The sequence below is a fragment of the Schistocerca serialis genome, chromosome 1 (genome assembly GCF_023864345.2).
Source record: "Schistocerca serialis cubense isolate TAMUIC-IGC-003099 chromosome 1, iqSchSeri2.2, whole genome shotgun sequence".
In the NCBI taxonomy this organism is placed as follows: domain Eukaryota; kingdom Metazoa; phylum Arthropoda; class Insecta; order Orthoptera; family Acrididae; genus Schistocerca; species Schistocerca serialis.
Genome location: NC_064638.1, coordinates 301,851,374 through 301,877,729, shown reverse-complemented (window position 1 = coordinate 301,877,729; position 26,356 = coordinate 301,851,374). Strand labels below are relative to the sequence as shown.

Genomic DNA, 26,356 nt, shown 5'->3' with positions numbered 1-26,356 from the left:
TCTTTGAGTCTTTTTATTTTATGGTTTGACTACTTCAGTCTATCATGAAACTGACTATACCTGAAAGACACATTGTGCAGATGAGTAAGAAAAGGATTAGTATACAGTTCACTTCATAATCCGATTTGAAATTAATCATAGCGATGGGAATCTTTATCTTTAGTTATTTAACAATTTGATTGTTTCCTGTTGCTGCATTTGATAAGATAGTCTCGGGGCACCAGATGTCAGGAGTTTTGCATATTTACCAGCATCAATAAAATTTTTATTTAACTTGCCGACTACTAACAGGAAGATATTATTAAACATTTCATGCAACTCTGGTGGGTCATTAACCGTTTAGCGTCATAGAAAGTACAAACTGCGCTCACAGATCGCCGCTATTTGCAAAACGTATCTCCTCTGGTCTCCTTGTTGCACATAACACGACACACGGGGACGAGAGGCAGTTAATCACAGGTGCTACTAACTTCCACCTAAGTAGCAAGAACAGGGATTAGAGCAAGCGAGAAACTTCCGCTGGAAACACTTAAGGCTCCTGTGTTTATTACGAAGTTGTCACTGTGGTTTCCAGAAACTGCTGTCAAAGTCATTAACTATGGAGCTCCGTCTAAAAGTTTAGGATTATTTGGTGTTGAACAAGAGATTTTGAAAAATTAAACATCTCGGTTATTGGGCTCTCTTGAGTCACAATTATTTCTTTGAGTGCTTATTAATGCTAATGTTGTTCCTGTCGCGATACTTTAGTTAGAAGTGACACAAACGGCAAAATTTGATGTCTCCCTAGACAGCTGTTACAAATCACGTTAACTTTTAGGAATTAAGAAAACAAATTATGAAACGTAGCAAAGAGATCTAGAATCATCGTTGCCAAAAGGACACAATGATATATGTCGATATTAAATTATTTTCCTGTGCCTCTCTCGCCCGCTTGACCATTCCATAAGACTCTTTCTGCGTTGTCGCTGCCGTTGAGTTCTTATACATATTACAGGAAATGGCAGCAAAAGGACATTATGAGGACAGGTTTGGAATAGGAAAGGGGCAGCGATAAGTTATGGGACACACTTTGTCTGGCTCCTCCCCTTTGGCCTTTGGCACTAATACATCAAATAATGTGTATAATCGGAACAGAAACGAACTGGGAACCATTCTAGGGACGACACGAGCCGTAAGTTGGAAAATCCACTGGCATGAGAGACTTTGTCAAAGGGAAGATTGCTATGGTGTGGAGCTCGTAGTAGTCTGTTCGCGTATTATTGTCTTGAGAGCGTATGGTATGTGTTTGAGGGACGGCACAACAACAAGTAGTCGACAAAGTGCAGAACTTGCGTGGACCACGGAGGTCGGAGTTTGTAAAACACGATAGACGGCAAGCTGTGGCAGTTCTGACGACAATGTACAATGCTATTGCAAGCACAAGTGTTTCACAGTACATTCAGTGTCTGACGGAGACGAAACATACATTCTCCCATGTTGAGTCGACTACATTGTTAACTATGATTGGAGTGTTCACCAGGTCATCTAGACTGGACCATGGATAAAAAAAATGGTTCAAATGGCTCTGAGCAGTATGGGACTTAACATCTAAGGTCATCAGTCCCCTAGAACTTAGAACTAGTTAAACCTAACTAACCTAAGGACATCACACACATCCATGCCCGAGGCAGGATTCGAACCTGCGACCGTAGCAGTCCCGAGGTTCCGGACTCATCGCCTAGAACCGCACGGCCACCGCGGCCGGCACCATGGATCAATGGAAACGTATCGCCTATCCGCAGGAATCACGTTATTGTTACACAAGATTCATAATCGCGTCCAGATGCGCCACCACCGAGGAAACTGGCTGCTGGGAGCGTGCACAATTCTACAAATGCAGGTCGATGGGGGTGTATTATGTTATGGCAGATACATATCTGGGATTTTGTGGGACCTCTAGTCACTACGACAGCTGCGGACTACGCGAAAAAAAATTTTTTTCCGTAATACCTGCATCCCTTCATGCGTAATGTCTTCGTCGACGGTGATGACCTCTTCCAGCATGATAATGGCTCGTGTCGCATGGCCAGAATATTGCTGCAGTGATTTGAGGACCATGACCACAAACTAAAACGTAAATGTCTTGGCATATGATTTTGCATGATCTGACTTCGGGATGCTACCTGTCACCAGCTCCGCTCCCAAAAGCCACCAACCATCAGTTTACGAGAGTTCCGTGACCTGTGCTTGGGCATCTAGTGCCATATACCTCCGGAAAGCAACCACGTACCTGTGGAATTCATGCCAAGGCGAATCACTGCTGAATTGCGTGCCAACACAATATTCAGGGTCGTGGGCGCGTGCAATGTCAATTCAGTCATGTAGGGAATTTCATGGAACATTTCTTATCTTTCTATTGCTTCAGGTACGCACTGGAATGCTATCTTAAACTCCGATAAGTTGTTAAAAAGCCTTTTATTCATATGCAATGCAATGTACGAATTTGATTAATTTAAATATCACAGCAATACACACAATTCTTCAGTCTTCGTGTAGTTGTGTGTTACAAGGACTGCAAGGAATGCTGTACAAAATGTAGGCGATGGTGTATCCCAATCGCCTAGGCTTTGCTCAAAGGTCTAATTGAAATAAGTGATCGAAACTTATTAGTATGTGAACACATTATTTCTTCGAAAAGAACAGGTATTGTGCTGCTGTCAGAAGGCACGATTATCACACTTTGTGTAGGCTGCTGCGTCTCATGACTAATCACAACCACGAATAAACGTTCCCAAATATGTAAGAAACATTAATGAGAACTCGGTTCTTAACCGTATAATCTTTTTCATTTTTGTCTTCATTCTTCTTGTTGTAAGTTCTACTTTTGTTTATTGTTATTATTTTATAAGCTGCGAAAATATAGCCTTTTATTGTTGCATAAATTGTTCTGCTTCTTTATTGTAAAAATGTAAAGGAAGCAAGAGAATGCTTGGTGAATGAAATTATTAATTCACGGTTTACGCGGGAAGTGTATACATAAGTACACAAGAAACAATCGTTTGAGGTGGCTGAGTCCCTTTGGATGTGGCAGAGAAAGATGACACATCACTTTATTTATTGTCATGTTCTCTGGTAATAAATGTTTTTCTTGTACGTTCGTAGCATAAGTCAGTAAAAACGCTACAAACATGAATTTATGTTCCTGTATTGATGTTTGAATATATATACCAGCAAACTCAAAGCACTAGTACGAAACTATAAAACAAGTGCTACTTGACGTTAAGGTGGATATTTGAGGGAGGGCCTGTAGTTGCCAGATAAATCAAACAATTTTCACTTAAATCACAGTCATTCCATAAATATTTCCGGTGATATTTTGGATAAACTGTATTAGTTGTCTCTAGCAGAAGGGTTCGTATTTCACTGTGCCATGTATCCGCCATTCACCTACGGCGATCGGCAAGCATCACAGGTTTGCATATGTACAAGGCGTTGCCTTCTCGGATTGCGTCGGTCACAACGACGACAGCCGCCAGGACAAGCGCCACCAGAGGTTTCCCGTGAAAGGAACCTATTTCCTCCGCCGTGTCAAGTGTGCTGAACTGGATCGGCACGAATTCCTCCGCGCTCTGGCTATAAAGAGCGGCGCAAGTCGACACGTCGGCAGTTCGCTCCACTGGAGCTCTGGGCCAATTCATGCTCGGTTCTTAGCAGCCCATCCCCTGAGCCCTGTCAGAAGATACTAGAGTAGGACTGAGGACTTTCCAGCGATATCCCGAGATGTATCTGTTGGCCGAATATGCCGAACACTGAACCTTCGTCGTTAGGGATTATCAGTAGCATAGGCCTCACGTCCACTTACGTTTATTCATTGTGTGCTACATGTATATGCTTGTTAGTGTCAGAATTTGTATTACTTTTTTGAGGAGAGTTTTCCTTTGTTATTAAAAATCCCTACTGTGGTCGTAGCAAACCCTTATGCCTGTTTACTTTTGTCTCATTATTTCGTATCAAGCATGTCCCTGTGGGAATTGTGGCAGTGATTTGGAGCCAGGTGATCACGCGCGTATTTTTCTGTTCCTTACTCTCACGGATCATCTGATATTCAGTTTCTTTTTATTGTTTTTCCATGGATGAACAACCAGAATCCGGACACTATGACACAACGCAATAAATGTTGCTCTCTCTGCGGGCCGAGCAGGGTTGATCGCCCGGTAGCGAACTTAACCACAGCGTCCGCTGTTGGCTTCAAACGCCATTCTCAGCAGGACCTCACGGCTGAAGGCTTCCGATGCGCCGCTCCACCATTTCCACAAGAAATCTGAACCTTGGACGAACTACGTGGCGCGCCTTGAGCAGCGTTACCTGGCGTACGGTATTTTAGTCGACGCCCACCATAGGGCGTTTCCCTCGACTATGCTGGACCACAGGTTTACCTCCTTCTTCAGCAAATGAAACCTGAACTAGAATCGCATGCCCCAATTACATGATCAAGAATATTTTGATGCTCAGATACACGTTGCTGCGCCACGGCACAAATTTTTCAGCTGCCATAAGCAATATTGTCAGTCCTATCTGGAATGTATCAAGACGCTTCACGGTCGCTCTCGGTAGGGACAACGTCACCCTGACGGATAAGTTACCGGTGAAGCGGCAACGTTTGCCAGACGTCGGCATCTTGACGGCTGTTTCCAGTAATAATTGGGTAATATCTATCGTGTTGGTCAACAAATCGGATGGCTCCCGCCGAGTTTGTGACGATTTGAAGACGACGATAAACGCACAGTCTACAGTGAATGATTAAATTATCTCAAAGGTCAACGGGCAAGATATTCCTGAAAACTGACCTCAAAGACGCATATCTACAGCATCCGCGGAATCCGGGGTCACGCGATTTGCTGGTAACCGACACACCTTTCGCTCTCTTCCGCTACAACCCCCTCCCCTTTCGGACTGCGAGCATCTCAACGATGTTTCAGCGACATTTGGAACACATTACATGGGGAGTGCCAGCTACCTACCCGACACCTTGCTGAAGAATGGTCCATACGGCTGAAATCTTTTCATCATCCTACTCGCTGAAAATTTTAATTGTAAACAGGAGACACGGCAGTTTTTTGTTCCTCAAGAGGAATACTTCGAACATATCCTCAGTGCCTCAGGAATGTGGTTGAACTGCAATATTTCCAGGCTGTGCATTATTTATCAACACCGACGAATGTCGACCAACTTCAGTCGGTGCTAGTCCTCTTTGAGTACTATCACAACTTCATCCTCCATGTTGCAACTATTACTGTTCCACTGCACTGTCTCTTACCCGAGAATGTGGAATGGCATTGGAACACGAGTTGTGACCTTAATTTCCATGTCCTGAAGCGGGCATTGTTTCAGCACACCCGGCTGATGGCTTATGATCCATCACTTCCTCAGGTCATAGCGGCAGACGTACCCGACTATAGAGTAGGAGCCGTCCTCTCGCTTATAGTCGATGAGGTGTCTCGAAGAGATTGACATCGAACCATTGCATCTATGGACAAATAGAGAAATAAGCCTTGGCTTCTTTGCTTTAAAAATTTCCGTATATCTATGATAGTCATTTTACCATATAGACCTACCACAAACCATAGCTGTCACTATTTCACTCCAATCCCAGTCATCCATCGTCGACGCCTTTAACGATGGCTCTGTCTCTCGCCAGTTTTTCACACGAAGTTCACTACCGTTATACGGCTCACCAAACCATTAACGATCTATTTTGTGGTTGCTAGTGGATCAGGACTATACATTTGATTCCGATCCAGAAGTCTGTGGCCGCTTACTGATGCAAAAGCAGCTCTTGCTTCAAAATGGTTCAAATGGCTCTGAGCACTATGGGACTTAACATCTATGGTCACCAGTCCCCTAGAACTTAGAACTACTTAAACCTAACTAACCTAAGGACAACACACAACACCCAGTCATCACGAGGCAGAGAAAATCCCTGACTTCGCCGGGAATCGAACCCGGGAACCCGGGCGTGGGAAGCGAGAACGCTACCGCACGACCACGAGCTGCGGACAGCTCTTGTTTCACTTTCTATCAATGCTTAAATCGTGGCCCAGCATACTGTGGGAGACTTATTTCTTCACGAACTTCTCCTGCTGGTGGAGAATGGATGGACATTGAACTGCTGGCATGTAGCCATCCCAGACAACCTAGGTTATTTGCATCGCCAGATAAATTCTCTGCCCTAAATGGTGTCTTGTTGCTTCAGGGCGAAAATGGCCACACTCGAGTGATCATCCCATCTTCTCTTCAACGCCAGGTTCTACAACTGCTTCACCAGGGTCATAGGGGCATCACACTGACGAACCCCCTGGCGCAGCACCATGCATATTGCACATCTTACTGAAGGAAACAAGCAGCTACACTGAGTCGCTATTTTCCATGGCTTTGGTTTCCCTTTTCTCGGTCATTCGTGGTTCATCGTGGTCGACGCCAGAACACGTTTTCCACATGTCTTCTACATCACCCCAGTGTGTGACTCAAGCCGTGACTCTCATCTTCACGACTCAAGGTCTGCTAGAAGCAATAGTCGCCGACAACGGGGACTCAGTTTACATACGCCGCGTTCACATCTTTCTGTTTGTTCATTGGTATTGCTCTTGTCCACACAGCGCCTTTCCAGAGGGCACCCAATGCTCTGGTGGAGCATTTTGTTCGAACATATAAGGGTCAATTGTCGAAGCTTCACAATCACCACCCTCTGTACTATCGATCAACACCATAGCCGGGGTTCATTTCAGCTGAACAGCTCCATCGATGACCGCAGTGATCCCTCCTCTTTTCGCATCAGACGAAGGTACCACCAGCACAAGGTCATTTACACCACTTTTCCAACCGTGATAACGTGTGGGTCCTACGTTCTCCCGAAAAGACCTCTGTAAGGCTCCACCGGTAGTGAAGCAGATGTTAGGACAGGTTGTGGTGGAACTACAACTCTCGAATAGTTCACGCAGTCACAAACATCTGAACCTCGGCCGCCCAGGAACCCACCGTTGGAAACCAACACGACTCAGGACCTTTCCTTGTTTATGTTCATATGCACCACAGCGGTACTCCGTTCCCCACGCACCTCTTCTGTCACCCCTTCATCTTCCCCTGTGGACAGAGGTCTTCCTGTGCCCATCCCCAGTCCAACACCAACGGATGTTGAACAGAAAGCTCGGAACCCACACCCGCCAGCGCCTCTGCTGACCCATAGAAATTGACCCTGACGGAGAACTCAACTACTGTCTCTCTCATCCTCTTGCCGGGAAGATAACCTATGTACTACTAGCCGCTCGGCTTAAGGGATCGTCACGAGTTTGCATATTTGCAAGGCACTGCCTCTCCAGTCTCTGTTGATCACAACAAGAACAACAAATGGCCGGACAAGCGCCACAAGAGATACTCCGTGCCAGGGACCTATTTCCTCCATCCGTGTCTCGTGTGCGGAACTGGATCGGCACGAATTCCCCCGCGCCTTTGCTGTATAGATCTGTGCAAGCCAACACGTCCGCAGTTCGCTCTTCCAGAACTCTGGGCCTATTCATATGCCGGCTCTTAGCAGCCCATCAGTCGGAAACCGGTCGGAAGTCACCACAGCGGGACCTAAAACTTTTCAGAGATATCCCAAGACGTACCCAGTCTGAAAACTACGCCGATTTTCAGCCTTCTTCGTTATTGATTATCAGTGGCATCGTCTTCACCTTCGACTACGTTTATTGGCTGAGGGTTCCAGATATACTCCTTTTAGTATCTGACAATTTATAGTATTTTTTGTTAAGAAGATTTTTCCTTTATTATTATATCTCTCTACTGTGGTTGTAATAAACCAAAGTTCTCGTGTACCTGTGTCTTATTTCGTATCATGCATCTCCCCATAGCGGCTATAGCACATACCTCCTCAAGCACAATAATACTGCTAGACCAAAGACACACCTCTTAAATTCCTTGTAGGAACATTTAGATATAATAACGAAATACAAGTTTTTGCTGTTGATTGAGCAACTTATTTTGTTGTAGAAAACTGGTGGACAAAAGGACTATTGTATCAGTTGTGAACATAGTAAAATACTCAAGACTTACGACAGTATTAATAACTGGCGACACTAGTTTGGACATTACGAGTACCAGTTCCGGAAATTTACTTTCCCTGCATCATGTCTGCATTTTGTGGTAATCATGAAACTGTAAGTTCTTTAGTCTTCAAATTGATTGCGTTATTAAATCGCTCATCAATGCAATAAGTCATAGCTGCAGCATAATGAAAACCTTTATCGTGCATGTGGCCTCAAGGGACAGGACATGTAAGTCCATGTGTACCAAAACCTCTCAATCGGTATACACTTCCAAAACCAATTGAGTAGTTTTTTAATGACACGATTCTTAAATGCCCTGGATATGCAGATTCTTCGCACATATTCCCTGTTCATAATAACCGTTTCCATTCCAGCACAACATACTGTACTTGTTGTGGATAGTGTGGGAAGTTCCATGCGGCTTTTCGCGGATGATGCTGTAGTATACAGAGAAGTTGCAGCATTAGAAAATTGTAGCGAAATGCAGGAAGATCTGCAGCGTATAGGCACTTGGTGCAGGGAGTGGCAACTCTCCATTAACATAGACAAATGTAATGTATTGCGAATACATAGAAAGAATCCTTTATTGTATGATTATATGATAGCGGAACAAACAGTGGTAGCAGTTACTTCCGTAAAATATCTGGGAGTATGCGTGCGGAACGATTTGAAGTGGAATGATCATATAAAATTAATTGTTGGTAAGGCGGGTACCAGGTTGAGATTCATTGGGAGAGTGCTTAGAAAATGTAGTCCATCAACAAAGGAGGTGGCTTACAAAACACTCGTTCGACCTCTACTTGAGTATTGCTCATCAGTGTGGGATCCGTACCAGATCGGTTTGACGGAGGAGATAGAGAAGATCCAAAGAAGAGCGGCGCGTTTCGTCACAGGGTTATTTGGTAACCGTGATAGCGTTACGGAGATGTTTAATAAACTCAAGTGGCAGACTCTGCAAGAGAGGCGCTCTGCATCGCGGTGTAGATTGCTCGCCAGGTTTCGAGAGGGTGCGTTTCTGGATGAGGTATCGAATATATTGCTTCCCCCTACTTATACCTCCCGAGGAGATCACGAATGTAAAATTAGAGAGATTAGAGCGCGCACGGAGGCTTTCAGACAGTCGTTCTTCCCGCGAACCATACGCGACTGGAACAGGAAAGGGAGGTAATGACAGTGGCACGTAAAGTGCCCTCCACCACACACCGTTGGGTGGCTTGCGGAGTATAAATGTAGATGTAGATGTAGATGTGTTTTATACACCGTATTAGTCATCTATTTGTCGTCACGAACAGTCTTAGGTCATTGGTTCACATAAATGCGAAATAATAAAATAATAATTATAAGAATTAGGAAGGGTTCCATAAGGTTTTGTCTGGAGAGCATCCTTGTACGGAAGTGAAACGAGGAGAATACACAGTTCTGACAAGAAGTACTACATTTCGTTAAGTTTTATTTAACTTAAGAAAATGTGGTACTACAGAAGATTGCTGAAAATTGGATGTGTAGCTCGAGTAACTAACGAGAAGGCACTGAATTCAATTGAGGAAAAAATTATGGCACAACTTGTTACAAGAAGGAATTGGTTCATGGGACGCATCCATGAAGAAATCATTAATTTAGTCATGGAGGGAAGTGTGGGGGCAAAAACCATAAAGAGAGATCAACAGTTGAGCACAGAAAAAAGATTCATACGGAGCTATGTTGCAGTAGTCCTTTGGAGAGGAAGAGGCTTGCACAAAATAGAGAAGCTTAAGGAGCCGCAAGAAATCACTGTAACAAATCGTTGTGGCCACGTCTGACTGTTACAGTGAGACAGGAATTTTACTTTTTTCTCCTTTTATTTCTTACATGTAACACTCTACTTTCGCACGGAGAGCTGTTCTCGGTCGAACATTTGTATTTTATTCTCTCTCTCACTCTCTTCCTCTCCCCCTTATTGTATCATACCATGCATCTGTGTGTGTGTGTGTGTGTGTGTGTGTGTGTGTGTGTGTGTGTGAGCGAGCGCGCAAGCAGTTTTCCATCTTCTAGGGTATGGCATGTGTTTGTACTAAGTTGAGGGTGCATTCTCATCTTATTTCAGTACATCAGTAATCTAACATTGATTATCATCCATCATCAAAATAGTTCTTGAAATTCGTAAGTCTGATGTAGATAGAAAACAGTGTTCCCTAAAATCTAATTTACACACGCCATCGACTTATTTAACTGCAGCGACTCAAACATTTGGATGGAAAATGTTGAGATGATGTCAAGTCATCGTAGAAAAAGATTGCTTTCGAACAAAAGTGACCAGCAGAGCCCATTCATCAACACTGTGAGCATCAATTATCTGGTCGTGTGACGCGTGAAAAGCTTCATACATTCACCTCTCATCTGCAAAGGATGACGGATCGCTATTTCTGACAGTGCGTAAGAGACAAAAACGAAGCTGAATGGTACTAAATTTTCTTCCTTCAATGAACGATGGCTGACTGAAACAGGCTGACAGTCTAATGGCGCTAGGCTTGATAGTCTCATAATACGGAGAAACAGCGACAGGGAAGGAGTAAGCATAATAAATTCACTGTTATGATTGAACTATGCGGCTCCTGCTGTGAATAATAAATAAAGGTCCATCGGCTGCTAAAGCACCCTAAATTATTGCCTATCAAGGAACGCAGAATAGTACAAAAATAAGTTTCCTTTGCTCCCCTAGTTTTTAGTGTTGCTTCCTGAAGTGCGAAGCTAATTAGGAACGTACATTTTTATCGGAGTATCCGTAAAATTAGCTACTTCCTTGTAACGGAGTGCTTGTCTAACTATTCTGATTTTAGGATTTTGTTATACTTTCGTGAAAGCTACTCGACACGTTATTTATATTGGAACATACATTTCGCAGTGCAAACGGAAATAAAATGTTGTCTCTCTTGGTAGCTAATGTTTATATCTTGGTTATCAGCTTCTCATCTTATTTCAGTACATCAGTAATCTAACATTGATTATCATCCATCATCAAAATAGTTCTTGAAATTCGTAAGTCTGATGTAGATAGAAAACAGTGTTCCCTAAAATTTTTCGCAAAAAGGAATGCTACATTCTCCAATGATATAGTAGTAGTGTTTGATATAGTCTTTCACAAGTTGTACATATTTTTTCTCGTAGCATTCCACGAAACACTAACCAGAAAGCAAAGTGTCATCTGTCTGACAATCTCCTCAACCTAAGAGAAATATAAGGGTTCCCAAGCTATCAAAGCCCTCACCAGACTCCAAGGTGGGCCCAATTTATATATATTCCTGTCTACTTCCTACGTCAACTTACGGTACGAATTCATCGGAAGTTAATATATTAGACATGATGTAAGACATTGTTCACATTTGTTGGTCATTTGCTATACTGATGTTCTATGAGGTTCTTTTGACAAATTCCTAAGTTTAGCCTTCCTTGTTCTGACAGATAACTGTCCACATTCCAATTACCCTCTTCTTGATGTGTGACCACCTCATGGTATGGTAAACCACTGATGTTTCGGCAACTATTTCAGGAATCCTCTCGCGGTCACACGCTCTGAAGAATCTTACTGAAATAGACACTGGCGGCGAAAGCCTACGTTCATAGAAATCGTTATTACTCTAATTACGTGAATGTATAAATTTTCCCATGTAGTGAAAACTCCCTCAAAATTTCGTAAAGGAAGCAATCTATAGAAATAAAACTACGGTAAGCAAAGAAACGAGTGTTTATGTGAATGATTAGTGACCATTATTTAGTACACACCAATAATTTGAAACGTGTTTTTACGACGTGTGTTTAAAATACTTCGTAACATTCGTAATTTCGCACCAGTGGTGTTGGAGCGAAATGTGGTTGGCATCCGTGCATACGCCTGCACTTCTTGTGTAACTGCAGGAAGTTGCATTGCTGTATGTACACTCCTGGAAATTGAAATAAGAACACCGTGAATTCATTGTCCCAGGAAGGGGAAACTTTATTGACACATTCCTGGTGTCAGATACATCACATGATCACACTGACAGAACCACAGGCACATAGACACAGGCAACAGAGCATGCACAATGTCGGCACAAGTACAGTGTATATCCACCTTTCGCAGCAATGCAGGCTGCTATTCTCCCATGGAGACGATCGTAGAGATGCTGGATGTAGTCCTGTGGAACGGCTTGCCATGCCATTTCCACCTGGCGCCTCAGTTGGACCAGCGTTCGTGCAGGACGTGCAGACCGCGTGAGACGACGCTTCATCCAGTCCCAAACATGCTCAATGGGGGACAGATCCGGAGATCTTGCTAGCCAGGGTAGTTGACTTACACCTTCTAGAGCACGTTGGGTGGCACGGGATACATGCGGACGTGCATTGTCCTGTTGGAAGAGCAAGTTCCCTTGCCGGTCTAGGAATGGTAGAACGATGGGTTCGATGACGGTTTGGATGTACCGTGCACTATTCAGTGTCCCCTCGACGATCACCAGTGGTGTACGGCCAGTGTAGGAGATCGCTCCCCACACCATGATGCCGGGTGTTGGCCCTGTGTGCCTCGGTCGTATGCAGTCCTGATTGTGGCGCTCACCTGCACGGCGCCAAACACACATACGACCATCATTGGCACCAAGGCAGAAGCGACTCTCATCGCTGAAGACGACACGTCTCCATTCGTCCCTCCATTCACGCCTGTCGCGACACCACTGGAGGCGGGCTGCACGATGTTGGGGCGTGAGCGGAAGACGGCCTAACGGTGTGCGGGACCGTAGCCCAGCTTCATGGAGACGGTTGCGAATGGTCCTCGCCGATACCCCAGGAGCAACAGTGTCCCTAATTTGCTGGGAAGTGGCGGTGCGGTCCCCTACGGCACTGCGTAGGATCCTACGGTCTTGGCGTGCATCCGTGCGTCGCTGCGGTCCGTTCCCAGGTCGACGGGCACGTGCACCTTCCGCCGACCACTGGCGACAACATCGATGTACTGTGGAGACCTCACGCCCCACGTGTTGAGCAATTCGGCGGTACGTCCACCCGGCCTCCCGCATGCCCACTATACGCCCTCGCTCAAAGTCCGTCAACTGCACATACGGTTCACGTCCACGCTGTCGCGGCATGCTACCAGTGTTAAAGACTGCGATGGAGCTCCGTATGCCACGGCAAACTGGCTGACACTGACGGCGGCGGTGCACAAATGCTGCGCAGCTAGCGCCATTCGACGGCCAACACCGCGGTTCCTGGTGTGTCCGCTGTGCCGTGCGTGTGATCATTGCTTGTACAGCCCTCTCGCAGTGTCCGGAGCAAGTATGGTGGGTCTGACACACCGGTGTCAAAGTATTCTTTTTTCCATTTCCAGGAGTGTATATTATTGTTCAGTGCTGTATAGAGTAGAACTTTACGTCGAGTTAGAGGAGCAATACGTCTGCATTAAATTCTGTGTGAAGCTCAAGGAAACCTTTACAGACACCAAATGGTGCATTAAGCCTATGGTGATGAGTGCTTAAGCCGTAATGATTCACACTGTTTAAGAACGGTCGGACGGAAGTTAAAGGTGTCCCTCATTCAGGACGCCCCTCGGCGTCTACCGGCGACATTCGTGTCAGGAACGTCAACGAAATTGCGTGTACCAATAGCAGACTGACTGTCCGAGAGGTTGCAGAAGAGTATAACATTTCAGTTGCATTACGTCATCATATCCTGCATCGTGTCGCCGCCAAGTTCGTCCCACGGCTCATGAGTGAAGGCCAGAAAGACCTTCGCCTCGAAATCTGTGAAGAGCTTTCGGAGCCGGAAATGAGAACGAGATATTCATTAACAGGATCATAACTGGTGATGAAACTTGGGTCTAGAGTTTTGATGTTGAGTCCAAGGCCGGAAAGGTTCTTCAACACAAAAAAATAGATCGTCAAGTCAAGTCCAATGTCAAAGCCATTCTGATAGTTTCCCTTGATTTTGAGATTAGTTCATAATGAATTCGTGCCACATGGACAGATTGTTAACATATGGTGCTATCGGGACGTTCTGCGACACCTGCGCGAAATATGAGAAGGAAAGAGCCTGAAATGTGGCGAGACAAGTCATGGTTCTTGTATCGCGATAACGCACCCGCACATTCATCCCTGTTGGTGTGTGACTATTTTAGAAAAAAACAAAATCACTGGGCTTCCTCATGCTCCGTACTCTCCAGACCTAGTCCTTTCGGACTTTTTTAAGTTGAAAATCCCACTGAAAGGACGAAGATTCGGAGACGGCGAGTTGTGCGATCCAGCAAGAGACGCGCCATGACTGCTTTCGGAAGTGGAAAAGTTGTCCTGTAACCTCCTAGCGAAATACTCATAGAGGCAGAATCACCAGCAGACAAATTGGACACAGAGGAACTCGCAACAAACCCAGACAGCGAAGCGTCATTCATAGAAGAAGTAAGAGAAATCATCAATCTTCACAAGGATTTTAAGTCACTTAGTCTTGTACAAAAATGTGTGCATTATTCAGCAACACACATTTTCAATATCTTGCCAGCAGCAATGAAAGGCTTAACAACCAATGAAATTCAGTTGAAGAGAAGCCTAAAGGATTTATTGGTGGCCAACTCCTTCTACTCCATTGATGAATTTCTCAGTTGGTTCTACTGAGAAATTCATCAATGGAGTAGAAGGAGTTGGCCACCAATAAATCCTTTAGGCTTCTCTTCAACTGAATTTCATTGGTTGTTAAGCCTTTTATAGCTGCTGGCAAGATATATATATATATATATATATATATATATATATATATATATATATATATATATATTGCCAGCAGCTATAAAATATATATTGCCAGCAGCTATAAAAGGCTTAACAACCAATGAAATTCAGTTGAAGAGAAATTAAAACACGTTCCTATAAGCCCGCAAATATATATATATATATATATATATATATATCTTGCCAGCAGCTATAAAAGGCTTAACAACCAATGAAATTCAGTTGAAGAGAAGCCTAAAGGATTTATTGGTGGCCAACTCCTTCTACTCCATTGATGAATTTCTCAGTAGAACCAACTGGTTCTACTGAGAAATTCATCAATGGAGTAGAAGGAGTTGGCCACCAATAAATCCTTTAGGCTTCTCTTCAACTGAATTTCATTGGTTGTTAAGCCTTTCATTGCTGCTGGCAAGATATTGAAAATGTGTGTTGCTGAATAATGCACACATTTTTGTACAAGACTAAGTGACTTAAAATCCTTGTGAAGATTGATGATTTCTCTTACTTCTTCTATGAATGACGCTTCGCTGTCTGTGTTTGTTGCGAGTTCCTCTGTGTCCAGTTTGTCTGCTGGTGATTCTGCCTCTATGAGTATTTCGCTAGGAGGTTACAGGACAAAACACACACCCATGCCCGAGGGAGGATTCGAAGCTCCGACGGGGGGAGCCGCGTAAACCGTGACAGGGCGGCCTCGAGCGCGCGGTTACCCTGCGTGGCAGTCCGTTTTAGTGCATAAATGTTTAATAGGGTCTCTCTTTTGGCGTATTCTTCCTGCATAAAAAAATTTTGCGGCATTTTTTCACATGTCAGATTGGCCCATTGCTTTGTAAATTCAGCAGATACATTGAAGCTCTTATCAACAATTTGCACTTCATGCGGGACACCTTAACGTGCTGGTATGAGGATAGCGCTGTTTACAATGTTAGCAATTAAATCACCTTTTGCGTTTACTTATTCCATATAGCGTTAACCTTCATCAACAGACCACTCAAAATATTAGTCTCGTTTGATTTAGACATAGCAGCTGCCACTGCATCGTTAGTTAAACGCTTATACCCATTATTTTGAACTTATGCAACAACATATTGCAGTTGTCTCTTCATTCTAGTAAAAAACCGTATAAATGTCCATATGAAATATTTACACTACTGGCCATTAAAATTCCTCCACCACGAGGTAATGCAGATGATAAATGGGTATTCATTGGACAAATATATTATACTACAACTGACATGTGATTACATTTTCACGCAATTTGGGTACATAGATCCTGAGAAATCAGTACCCAGAACAACCACACCTCTGGCACTAATAACAGCCTTGATACGCCTAGGCATAGAGGCGAACACAGCTAGGATGGCGTGTACAGGTACAGCTGCCAGTGCAGCTTCAACACGATACCACAGTTCATCCAGAGTAGTGACTAGCATATTGTGACGAGCCAGTTGCTCGGCCACCATTGACCAGTCGTTTTCAGTTGGTGAGAGATTTGAAGAACGTGCTGCCCAGGGCAGCAGTCGAACATTTTCTGTATTCAGAAAGGCCCGTACAGGGCCTGCAACATGCGGTCGTGCATTATCCTGCTGAAATGTAGGGTTTAAAAGGGATCGGATGAAGGGTAAAGCCACTGGTCCTAACACATCTGAAATGTAACGTCCACTGTTCAAAGTGCCTTCAATGCGAACAAGAGGTGACCAAGACGTGTAACCAACGGCACCCCATACCATCAGGCCGGGTGATACGCCAGTATGGTGATGACGAATACGCGCTTCCAATGTGCGAACACCACGATGTCGCCAAAAACGGATGCGACTATCATGGTGCTGTAAACAGAATCTGGATTCATCCGAAAAAATGACGTTTTTCCATACGTGCACCCAGGTTCGTCGTTGAGTACCCCATCACAGACGCTCTTGTCTCTGATGCAGCGTCAAAGGTAACCACAGCCATGGTCTCCGAGCTGATAGTCCATGCTGCTGCAAACGTCGTCCAACTATTCGTGCTGATGGTTGTTGCCTTGCAAACGTTCCCTTCTGTTGACTCAGGGATTGAGACGTGGCTGCACGATCCGTTACAGTCATGCGGATAAGACGCCTGCCATCTCGACTGCTAGTGATACGAGACCGTTGGGATCCAGCAAGGCGTTCCGTGTTACCCTCCTGAACCCATCCATTCCACATTCTGCTAACAGCCATTGGCTCTCGACCAATGCGAGCAGCAATGTCGCGATACGATAAACCGCAGTCGCGATAGGCTACAATCCGACCTTTATCAAAGTCGGAAACGTGATGGTACGCATTTCTCCTCCTTACACAAGGCATCACAACAACGTTTCACCAGGCAACGCCGGTCAACTGCTGTTTCTGTATGAGAAATCGGTTGGAAACTTTCCTCATGTCTGCACGTTGTAGGTGTCGCCTCTGGCGTCAACCTTATGTGAATGCTCTGGAAAGCTAATTATTTGCATATCACAGCACCTTCTTCCTGTCGGTTAAATTTCGCGTCTGTAGCACGCTATCTTCGTGGTGTAGCAATTTTAATGTCCAGCAGTGTATCTAGAATTTGTACGTATAACAGTTTCCTTAAATAACTAACGTTCCTACTGAAATGCATTTTGTTAATAGAGCTTCAGGCATCTATGCAATTGACGGTGCCATGATAGGTTGTTTATTATCATCTAACACTTCTAACTACTCTTGATGTAATAGCGGCTGCAGTTACAGTGTACCTGAACACTGTGTTTACAAGTCGTTATTAAACCTTTTAATATTGTTCACTGCATTCCATTATTATTCCCCTTAGATTCGCATTACTAATACTAACGGATTTTGCTATTATTCTTTTATATATCCACAAAGTGTTTCCAGCTGTGGTTTTACCATATTTTTACACATCCTCGTGTTTTTTATTAACAACACATTCAAGTATTTACATCTACATGAAGTAATGTATCTAAACATTTATGACCTTGTACCAGTTCCTTATTCCACATCAACACTATATTCACTAATTCCAGAATAAATAAAGCGTATGGAAATGTTTCTTGTAATTTCAACACACCATTCGTTGACTGGAATTAATAACAAGTCACTAGCATCTGTTATCTCGACATTAAGTAGTAACAAAATACATGAAGATTAAGGATTATAGCGAGGAAGGATTCCATAAGAAACTTTTAAGCTCTGAAGCATTCGTCGTCCCTAAAATTACAAATATATTTTCCAGCCATAAAAAAATACCTTATTTAAAGTGCTCCACCTATATCTTGCAACGCTCATTCCAGCAATAGAATTGAAACAGCAGTGTATCGGCAGACGTTTGAATGTCTGTTGATTTTCCCACATCGCATTGTTTGTACGCTACAACCTTTTCGCTACTCTCTGCAAATAATAGACGAGATTGGAGAGCACTCCTGCACACTAGTAATTAACAGCCACAGCTGCGCCACATACGATGACGCTGTATGTTTGTCGGACGTACCCAATGGCCTTTACTCTTGAATGTGCGCGGTGCACAACACGTGGCTTCCGCAGTCATTCGGAAAGAGGGATCAAAGTGCCAGTGGACATCAAAATAGTTTGGTTGTCATAGAATTTATGAATTTGAAAGAAAAACCCCACTCAGAAATTGTTTACCACTAAAAAGGTACTATGGGTTATCCACTACCGGTACGTGAACAGCATGTCATTAATTTCAGCTAAGTAAGTAAATCAGTCATCAATCCGAAGACTGTGTTGATCACCGCAACAGTTTGCTAAGCATCATCCTCTTGGAGATTGTATGCCGTTGCTTTACTTCGACCTTCGAAAAGACTTGCCCAGCCAGATATACTTGGACATAACGTTTAACGGTGCAACTCGTTATTTTTCATTTCAACAAACACTGCCAGATGTAAAATAAGTGTTAACTGACAGTGTTCTAGGACTGACTGGGGATAAGACGTGAGATCTTTGGACATGTAGTCTGCCACTTTACCACAGATTTTTGGCACAATGAAGCAAATATTATGTACTACCTGAGTACCAGTCATTACCCACATTTGCATTTAGTCCTGATTTCTAATGGGCCAAATCATCCTTCCCCCTCTCTCTATCCATCCCCTCTTCCCGCTGTATATCCATCTGCTCCTACCCCTCTCTATACCCTTTCCTTGTTCATTTCATTTCCTTTCTTCCCTTTCTCTGCCCATTTCTTCCTTCCTCTGGGTTGTTCATCTTCCCTTTGCCATTCTCTCTTCTTCTCCTTCTCTCTGTCCCTTTTCATATCCTTATCTTCCGTTCCTCTGTCCATTTCCTCCTTCCCCTCTGCTGCATCTTCATCTCCCCCCTCTCTCCTCTTCACCCTCTCTCTGTCCACTTCCTCCCCCTCTCCTCTCCACCTGTTCATCTCCTTATCTTCCCTTTAGCTGTCCATTTCCTCCTTCCCCCTCTACTGTTCATCTTCACCTCCCCACCTGTCTCCTCTTCTCCCTCTCTCTGTCCACCTCCTCCCCCCTCTCCTCTCTGCCTGTTCATCTCCTTATCTTCCCTTTCTCTGTCCATTTCCTCCTTCCCCTCTCCTGTTCATACCTCTCCCCTCTTTCTGGTTCCCTTTTTCTTTTCCCTGTCTCTGTTCATCTCTTTGTCTTCCCTTTTTCTGTCCTCCTCCTCCCACTGTCCATCTCGCCCTAACCCTGTATCTCTAAATCTCCTCCTCCTCCTCCTCCCCCTCCCCATCTTTGCCCATCTCATTCCTCTCAGTATCCTTCCAGCTCTCCCTACTGCCTTCTCTCTGCACGATACCACGCTCACCCGAATAGGAGACTGGTGATTGATACGCCCACAGTTTTAGTTTCCATATTGTAACTAATATGGCTACCGAATTAGAATGAAGTCGTTCCAGGGGTTTAGAAAGAGCTTTGCCCGCGTACGCACATGTCAAATTATTTAACACCTGTTTAATATATTTCACAAGTAACTGTACACAGTTTTCGTCTGAATCTCTATAAAATTTCGCCCGGCAGTTCCACATCCCGCAGATCAATGTTTATGATACCGTATCTCCTGAACTACACTCTGTACAACGATACAATTGTGCAGGAAAATCCAAAGAAAGTGTTGTGAGTAGAGTTAGTGGTAATAAGTAATAAACTCGTACTTGATACAAATGTTTTCCACGTATCTCCTGAACTAAACGTCATAAAGTGCGTATTTTTCTAGGTACATTCAGCAACATATGTGAATACTGCCCAGGAAATGCGTTGCTTATAGCTAATACTAGAGAAATATAAAATTAAAACGTGGAAATTTTTCACATATCTCAGTTTGTATAGCGACATACTTTGTGAACTATGTGTCGTAAGGTTATAAAACTTTTCTGGTACATTCAGAAGTATATGTTCACTGTCTACAAAATGTGTCGCGAATACAATAATGAGTCACCCACTAGTTCATCTCTAAGCCTATATTGTCCTTTTTGTGCTCCGATAGGAGCATTTTTCCGATGGTTCCCTTCTTTACCATGCCGCAGCAGAGCATGTCACTCATATTAAAAGAACTTTATGGGCCGGTAAATTATGAGAGCTTATTTTTGTGAAATTGAAATAAGGCAAACTAATTTCAACCTCAGACTGAATTTTACGTGCACAAAACCTTTGCAAATGCTTCATTTCCACAACGGGGGTTTCCGTAACCCTTCTGGTGATGATAGATGCACTTTACAGCGTACTACTGCGTGCTACGGCACTTCAGAAACACGTTCTCTTCTCACACCGGATCTTAGGAAAATGTAGTAAAAATTTCAGCCATTTGCTGTACATATCCGTCTTGAAGTCTGCGGCTCGATTTTGGTACAAAAAATTGTAAAAATCTTTTATTGAATTTTCAAAGGTATTGCCCAGAGCTAATGATGCCTCCATAAGCCACTTAATTTCCATTATATTCCACATCAAATATAACAAGAACCAACCGATTTGTTCCATTTGCCGAAGCAGGAGGCAGTCCGTGTTATTCATACTTTGACTTTCATATGTAGGATAGTGACACTAAGACGATCCTTCTGTTAAAGAGCTATCCAAAACACTGGGCCCGAGGTGTCAACTGCAGAACAATCCCATTTTTACGCGCAGCGTATTCAAACATATTGTGTAACACATGCTCTCGTATGCACAGCGATAGTTTTTCAACGAGAAAGTAAAAACGCAATCAGTTTTCCTGATTTTCTTGCGGACTCCATCTGCAAACCGACTGCTGTAGCTGGTTCCAGTGGTTGACTGTTACTCAAGATGTGGTTGGCAGAATCGACTCAAGAATCCATTGGATACGACAAAATTGCTCATTAACTTTTCCTTGTAAACTTTCAATATGTGAATACGTTACTGTCGGCAGTTAATACAACGCAGGAACGAAGACAAGACTATCACTGAAAAAGAAGCACAAACTGGAATTGGGGAAGGATTGGGAAAGAAATCGAATCTGTCCTTTCGAGAAGAACTTCTTTTGCCGACAAACTACCATTGAACTTGCGTTAAGCGATTCAGAGAAACCGCCAGTTCTCCTACATGTGTGTCCAGTGTGCTAACCACTATTCCATGTAGATCATTTCAAATACTCTAGATAGAGGATGCAGCAAGTAAATTCATCTACCGGGCAGTCGCTTTCCTCCGTCTGGATTCTTAGACGAGAACGTCTTTTCCACTCTCCTTCGGATAGTATAGCATCGAAAAATGCCTTCGTGCTGCAGCAAAAGAAATACCTTTCACCTTGCGTTCCCATTCCTACTTCCCAATGTGCAGTCTTTGTGATGTACATACCACCAACAACTTTTTGTATTAGGAAGAGGCTAATTTACCTATGGTTCTGCCTTCAATTTTACCCGTGGTCTAGACGTAGCGGCTTTCATTAGTAATCAAAACGTCCTCGGTCCCGGGTTTGAACCCTGCCAGTGCTTAAATTTTTAATAATAATCAGGTTTGGCGGTCCGAGACTTCCGGCATAAAAAGTCACCCTCCCTCTGCCAACAGCCTTGTGAAAGAGAGTGAAGGAGCCAACGCAGCTTCAGGGGACACTCTTGCAGTTGGGGTGGGAAACTGCCCCTAAATTCAGAAGAATCAGAAATCGTCAACGGCATAACGATGCAGAAGTCCATGGAAACCATTGTATTAAGGACACATAATGTGTATCCATAGGACATGTGACCTGTAACAGAGAATAGTGCCATGACCACCTCCCAACTGGCAAAAGATTCCGGAATAGCTCCTCATTTGGATCTCAAGGAGCGCACTGCCAAGAGGGATAAACCATGAGTAAAACACTGTATAAGTAACGATAACGTTCTACGAGTCGGGGCATGGAATGTTAGAAGTTTGAACGAGGTAGAGAAGCCAGAAAATCGGAAAATGGGAATGGTGGTGGTGGTTAGTGTTTAACGTCCCGTCGACAACGAGGTCATTAGAGACGGAGCGCAAGCGCGGGTTAGGGAAAGATTGGGAAGGAAATCGGCCGTGCCCTTTCAAAGGAACCATCTCGGCATTCGCCTGAAGCGATTTAGGGAAATCACGGAAAACCTAAATCAGGATGGCCGGAGACGGGATTGAACCGTCGTCCTCCCGAATGCGAGTCCAGTGTGCTAACCACTGCGCCACCTCGCTCGGTGAAAATGGTAATGCATAGGCTCAATATAGATATAGTGGGGATCAGTGAAGCGAAATGGAAAGGAGTAGGGTAATAGCACCAGCAGCAGAAAATAATATAACGGGATTACTATTCTTTGTGAACAAGAAGTCAGGGCAGAGAGTGTTTTACTGTGAACAGTTAAATGGTAGGGTTGTCCTCATTAGAATCGACAGCAAACAGGCACCAATTACGATAGTTCAGTTATATACGTCGACGTCGCAAGCTGAAGATGAAGAGATAGAGAGGATATATGAGGATAGTGAACGGGTAATTCATTACATAAAGGGAGCTGAAAATCTAGTTCAAATGGCTCTGAGCAATATGGGACTTAACTTCTGAGGTCATCAGTCCCCTAGAACTTAGAACTACTTAAACCTAACTAACCTAAGGACATCACACACATCCATACCCGAGGCAGGATTCGAACCTGCGACCGTAGCGGTCGCGCGGTTCCAGACTGTAGAGCCTAGAGCCGCTCGGCCATTAGGGCCGGCGAAAATCTAGTACTGGGTGTTGTGTGGTGTCCTTACGTTAGTTAAGTTTAAGTAGTTCTAAGTTCTAGGGGACTGATGACCATAGCTGTTAAGTCCCACAGTGCTCAGAGCCATTTTTTTGAAAATCTAGTAATCGTGGGGGACTGGAATGCGGTTGTAGGAGAAGAGGTAGAAGAAGAAAAGGCTACGGGAGAATATGGACTTGGCCACAAGAATGCGAGAGGAGAAAGACTAACAGAGTTCTGTAATAAATTTCAGCCAGTAACAGCGAACTCTCTGTTAAAGAATCACAGGGAGATGAGGTATGCTTGGAAAAGGCATGGATATACGGAAAGATTTCAGTTAGATTACATCATGGTCAGGCATAGATTCCGAAAACCGATTCTAGGTTGTAAGGCGTGCCCAGGAGCAAGTATAGATTCAGTTCACAATTTATACTAATGAATAGTAGGCTAGAGCTTAAGAGGTTAGTCAGGAAGAATCAACACCCAAAGAAGTCGGATAAGGAAGTACGAGACAATGAAAAGATACGGTTGAAGTTCCCTAAGGATAGGGTTACTGCAATATGGCGTAGCTCTGTACACAGTACAGTTGAAGAGGAATGGACATCTCTAAAAAGGGCAGTCACAGAAGTTGGAAAGAAAACCATAGGTGCAAAGAAGGTAACTGCGAATAAACCAAGGGTATCACATGAAATACTTCAGTTGATGGAAGAAAGCAGGAAGTACAAAAATGTTCAGGGAAAATGAGGAATACAGAAATAAAAGTCACTGAGTAATGAAATAAATAGGCTGAGGAATGAAATAAATAGTGAGTACAGGAAAGCTAAGACGAAAGGGCTGCGTGAAACATGTGAAAAAATCGAAAAGAGATATTTGTCGGAAGGAATGACTCAGCATATAGGAAAGTCAAAACAACCATAAGTGAAATTAAAGCAATGGTGGTAATTTCAAGAGTACAAAGGGCAAGCCACGGTTAAATGTCAAGGCTGATTGCGGATGGTTTGAAAGATTTCACTGAACGCTTCCATGCGGTGAAAGATTTGTCTGATGTTATAGAAAAAGAGTAGGGAATCTAACAGTGGGAACTATCAGAGAGGGAGACAAAGAACAAACTGCACGCATTAAAGAGTGTCTAAGACTGGGATGTAATCTTTCACCCTTACTGTTCAATCAATACATCGAAGAAGCAATGATGGATATAAAACAAAGTCGTATTATAATTCAAGTTCAAAAGTTATCAATGATACAATTCGCTGATGGCATTGCTATCCTGGTGAAAGTGAAGAAGAATTATATGATTTACTGAACGGAATGAACTGTTTAATGAGTACAGAGTATGAATTGAGAATAAATAGGAGAAAGACGAAAGTAACGACAAGAATCGAAAATGAGAACAGGGAGAAACTTAGCATCAGGATTGATGGTCACGAAGTAGATGAAGTTAAAGAATTCCACCACCTAGGCAGAAAAATAACCAATGACGGACGAACCAAGGAGGGCATCAAAATCCGACAAACACTGGCAAAAAGCCGTCTACTAGTGTCAAACAAACGTCTTAATTTAAGGAAGAAATTTCTGTGAACGTCCATTTGGAACACAGCATTGTATGGTAGTGAAACACGGACTGTGGGAAAACAGGAACAGAAGAGAATCGAAGTATCTATGATGTGGTGCTACAGATGAATGTTGAGAGTTAGGTGGACTGGTAAGGTAAGAGATTCTGTGCATAATCGGATAGGAAAGAATAAGTAGAAAATGCTGAAAAGAAGAAGAGACGCAGGGTAGGTTATCTATTAGACTTTATGGAATATCTTCCATGGTACTTGAGGGAGCTGTAGAGCGTAAAAACTGTAGAGGAAGACAGAGATTGGAATACACTCAGAAAATAATTGAAGAAATAATTGAAAATTAGGTTGCAACAAGAGATGAAGAGGAGAGTGAGGAATTCGTGAAGGCCGCAGCAAACCAGTCGGGAGAATAAAGATTAAAAAAAAATTGCGAATTAACTGTTTGTGAAATTTTCTCGCTGATCCCTGAAATAACTCGGGGGCGTTTTCAATATAATGTTAGCCCTTTTGTCCCATCCAGTAATCTTCACAGCTTGATCGGAAGTGTATATCATTGTAACTGTAGAAGCATTTTAAATTTTTTTTCCAAACGATCTAGAAATTTTAAATGTAATGGCGAGTCAAGCGAGAAAGAGATAAACGGAAAAGACAAGTAAATCGTTTAGTAGTTCAAAATTAATTGCCATAATACTATATTTGTTCCATTGTCACACAAAATGGTCAATGCCTTCTTGGAAAGAAATCGATGACCACGAATGTCCTTCATCCTTAGGGTGACAAAACCATGAAAATCAAACGAGGAGAAATGGGGACTGTATGGAGGATTTGTAAGGGCTTCCCAGTGAAACAATTTCGATGTAATCAAAACAACTTCGGCAGTATATGAGCCCTCACAAATGGGGCTGGACCCACAACACGAGGATGTTGAAGGAACTAGAGAAGACTGTGACAATCAGAGAGCTTTTACAGCAGTGGACTGTGGTGGTGTTCTCAATAACAACATTGTCCTAAGATCAAATTTGGATGACCTCACATGAAGATGAATAGTCGCAAAACTGGAGGAAGCACAAAGTGTGATGAGAGAAGTCCAGAAGTTTTGTATTTCTTGCAAACAGTGATTCAAGTGCATTGCTGCCCCAAGAAGAGAAGGTAGTCGACCACAATCAACAAGTGCAGCAGACGACCGCTACATTGTGCAACAGGCAAGAAGGGACGCGTGTCCAACAGCGGCTGCAATTGGAACCACATTTAAAAGGACTGCGAGGAACACTGTGCCCCGCTCCAAATTTGCGCTGCAGTTGCATGGGAGTAGCCTCTTTGCCTGGCGATCAGTACGTTATGTTCTGTTCACATCTGCACCTCAGTGGCACCGTTTGTGATTGCGCCAAGTGACGTTACTGATCGAGTACTGACAATATGTAGTGCGCCAGAGAATATAGTCGAAAATGATCGTTTCCGTTGTCCAGTTGCTTTGAAGTGGGGAGGCATAATGCTGCATGGTCGAACCATCATTGAAGGTAGAACGCTGACCGATCAAAGCTATTGTGACAGTGTGCTCCTAGCGATTGAAAATCTTTCCCTGGGTGCATGCTGCCCTTACTTCATTTTTATGAGTGGCAATGCGCGACCGCAAACATCTGTGTGAGAACTCTTAGAAGGGGAGATACTTGGCGAATGGACAGGCACGGCCATTCCGCACAACTTAATCTCATCGAGCACGTACCAGCAGTAGCCAACAGGGTTGGTGGGAGAATAGGACGCCCTAGGATAATAACTCCTAACCTACCTTGCGCCGCCGGCAGTACCCTCCGTAAGGATCACACACCCTATAAAGCACCGT

The 26,356-nt window shown here is 43.7% G+C and overlaps 1 protein-coding gene across 1 annotated transcript in view; it reads right to left on the bottom strand.

Moving 5' to 3' along the window:
• The window catches only part of LOC126468428 (melanopsin-like), a 193,922-nt gene extending 186,775 nt beyond the window's left edge, over positions 1-7,147 (bottom strand). The window contains exon 1 of the mRNA XM_050096551.1: positions 7,094-7,147. Within this exon, the coding sequence (XP_049952508.1) occupies positions 7,094-7,147 (54 nt within the window). The remainder of the gene's footprint in view (positions 1-7,093) is intronic.
• Between the last annotated feature and the right edge of the window lie 19,209 nt (positions 7,148-26,356).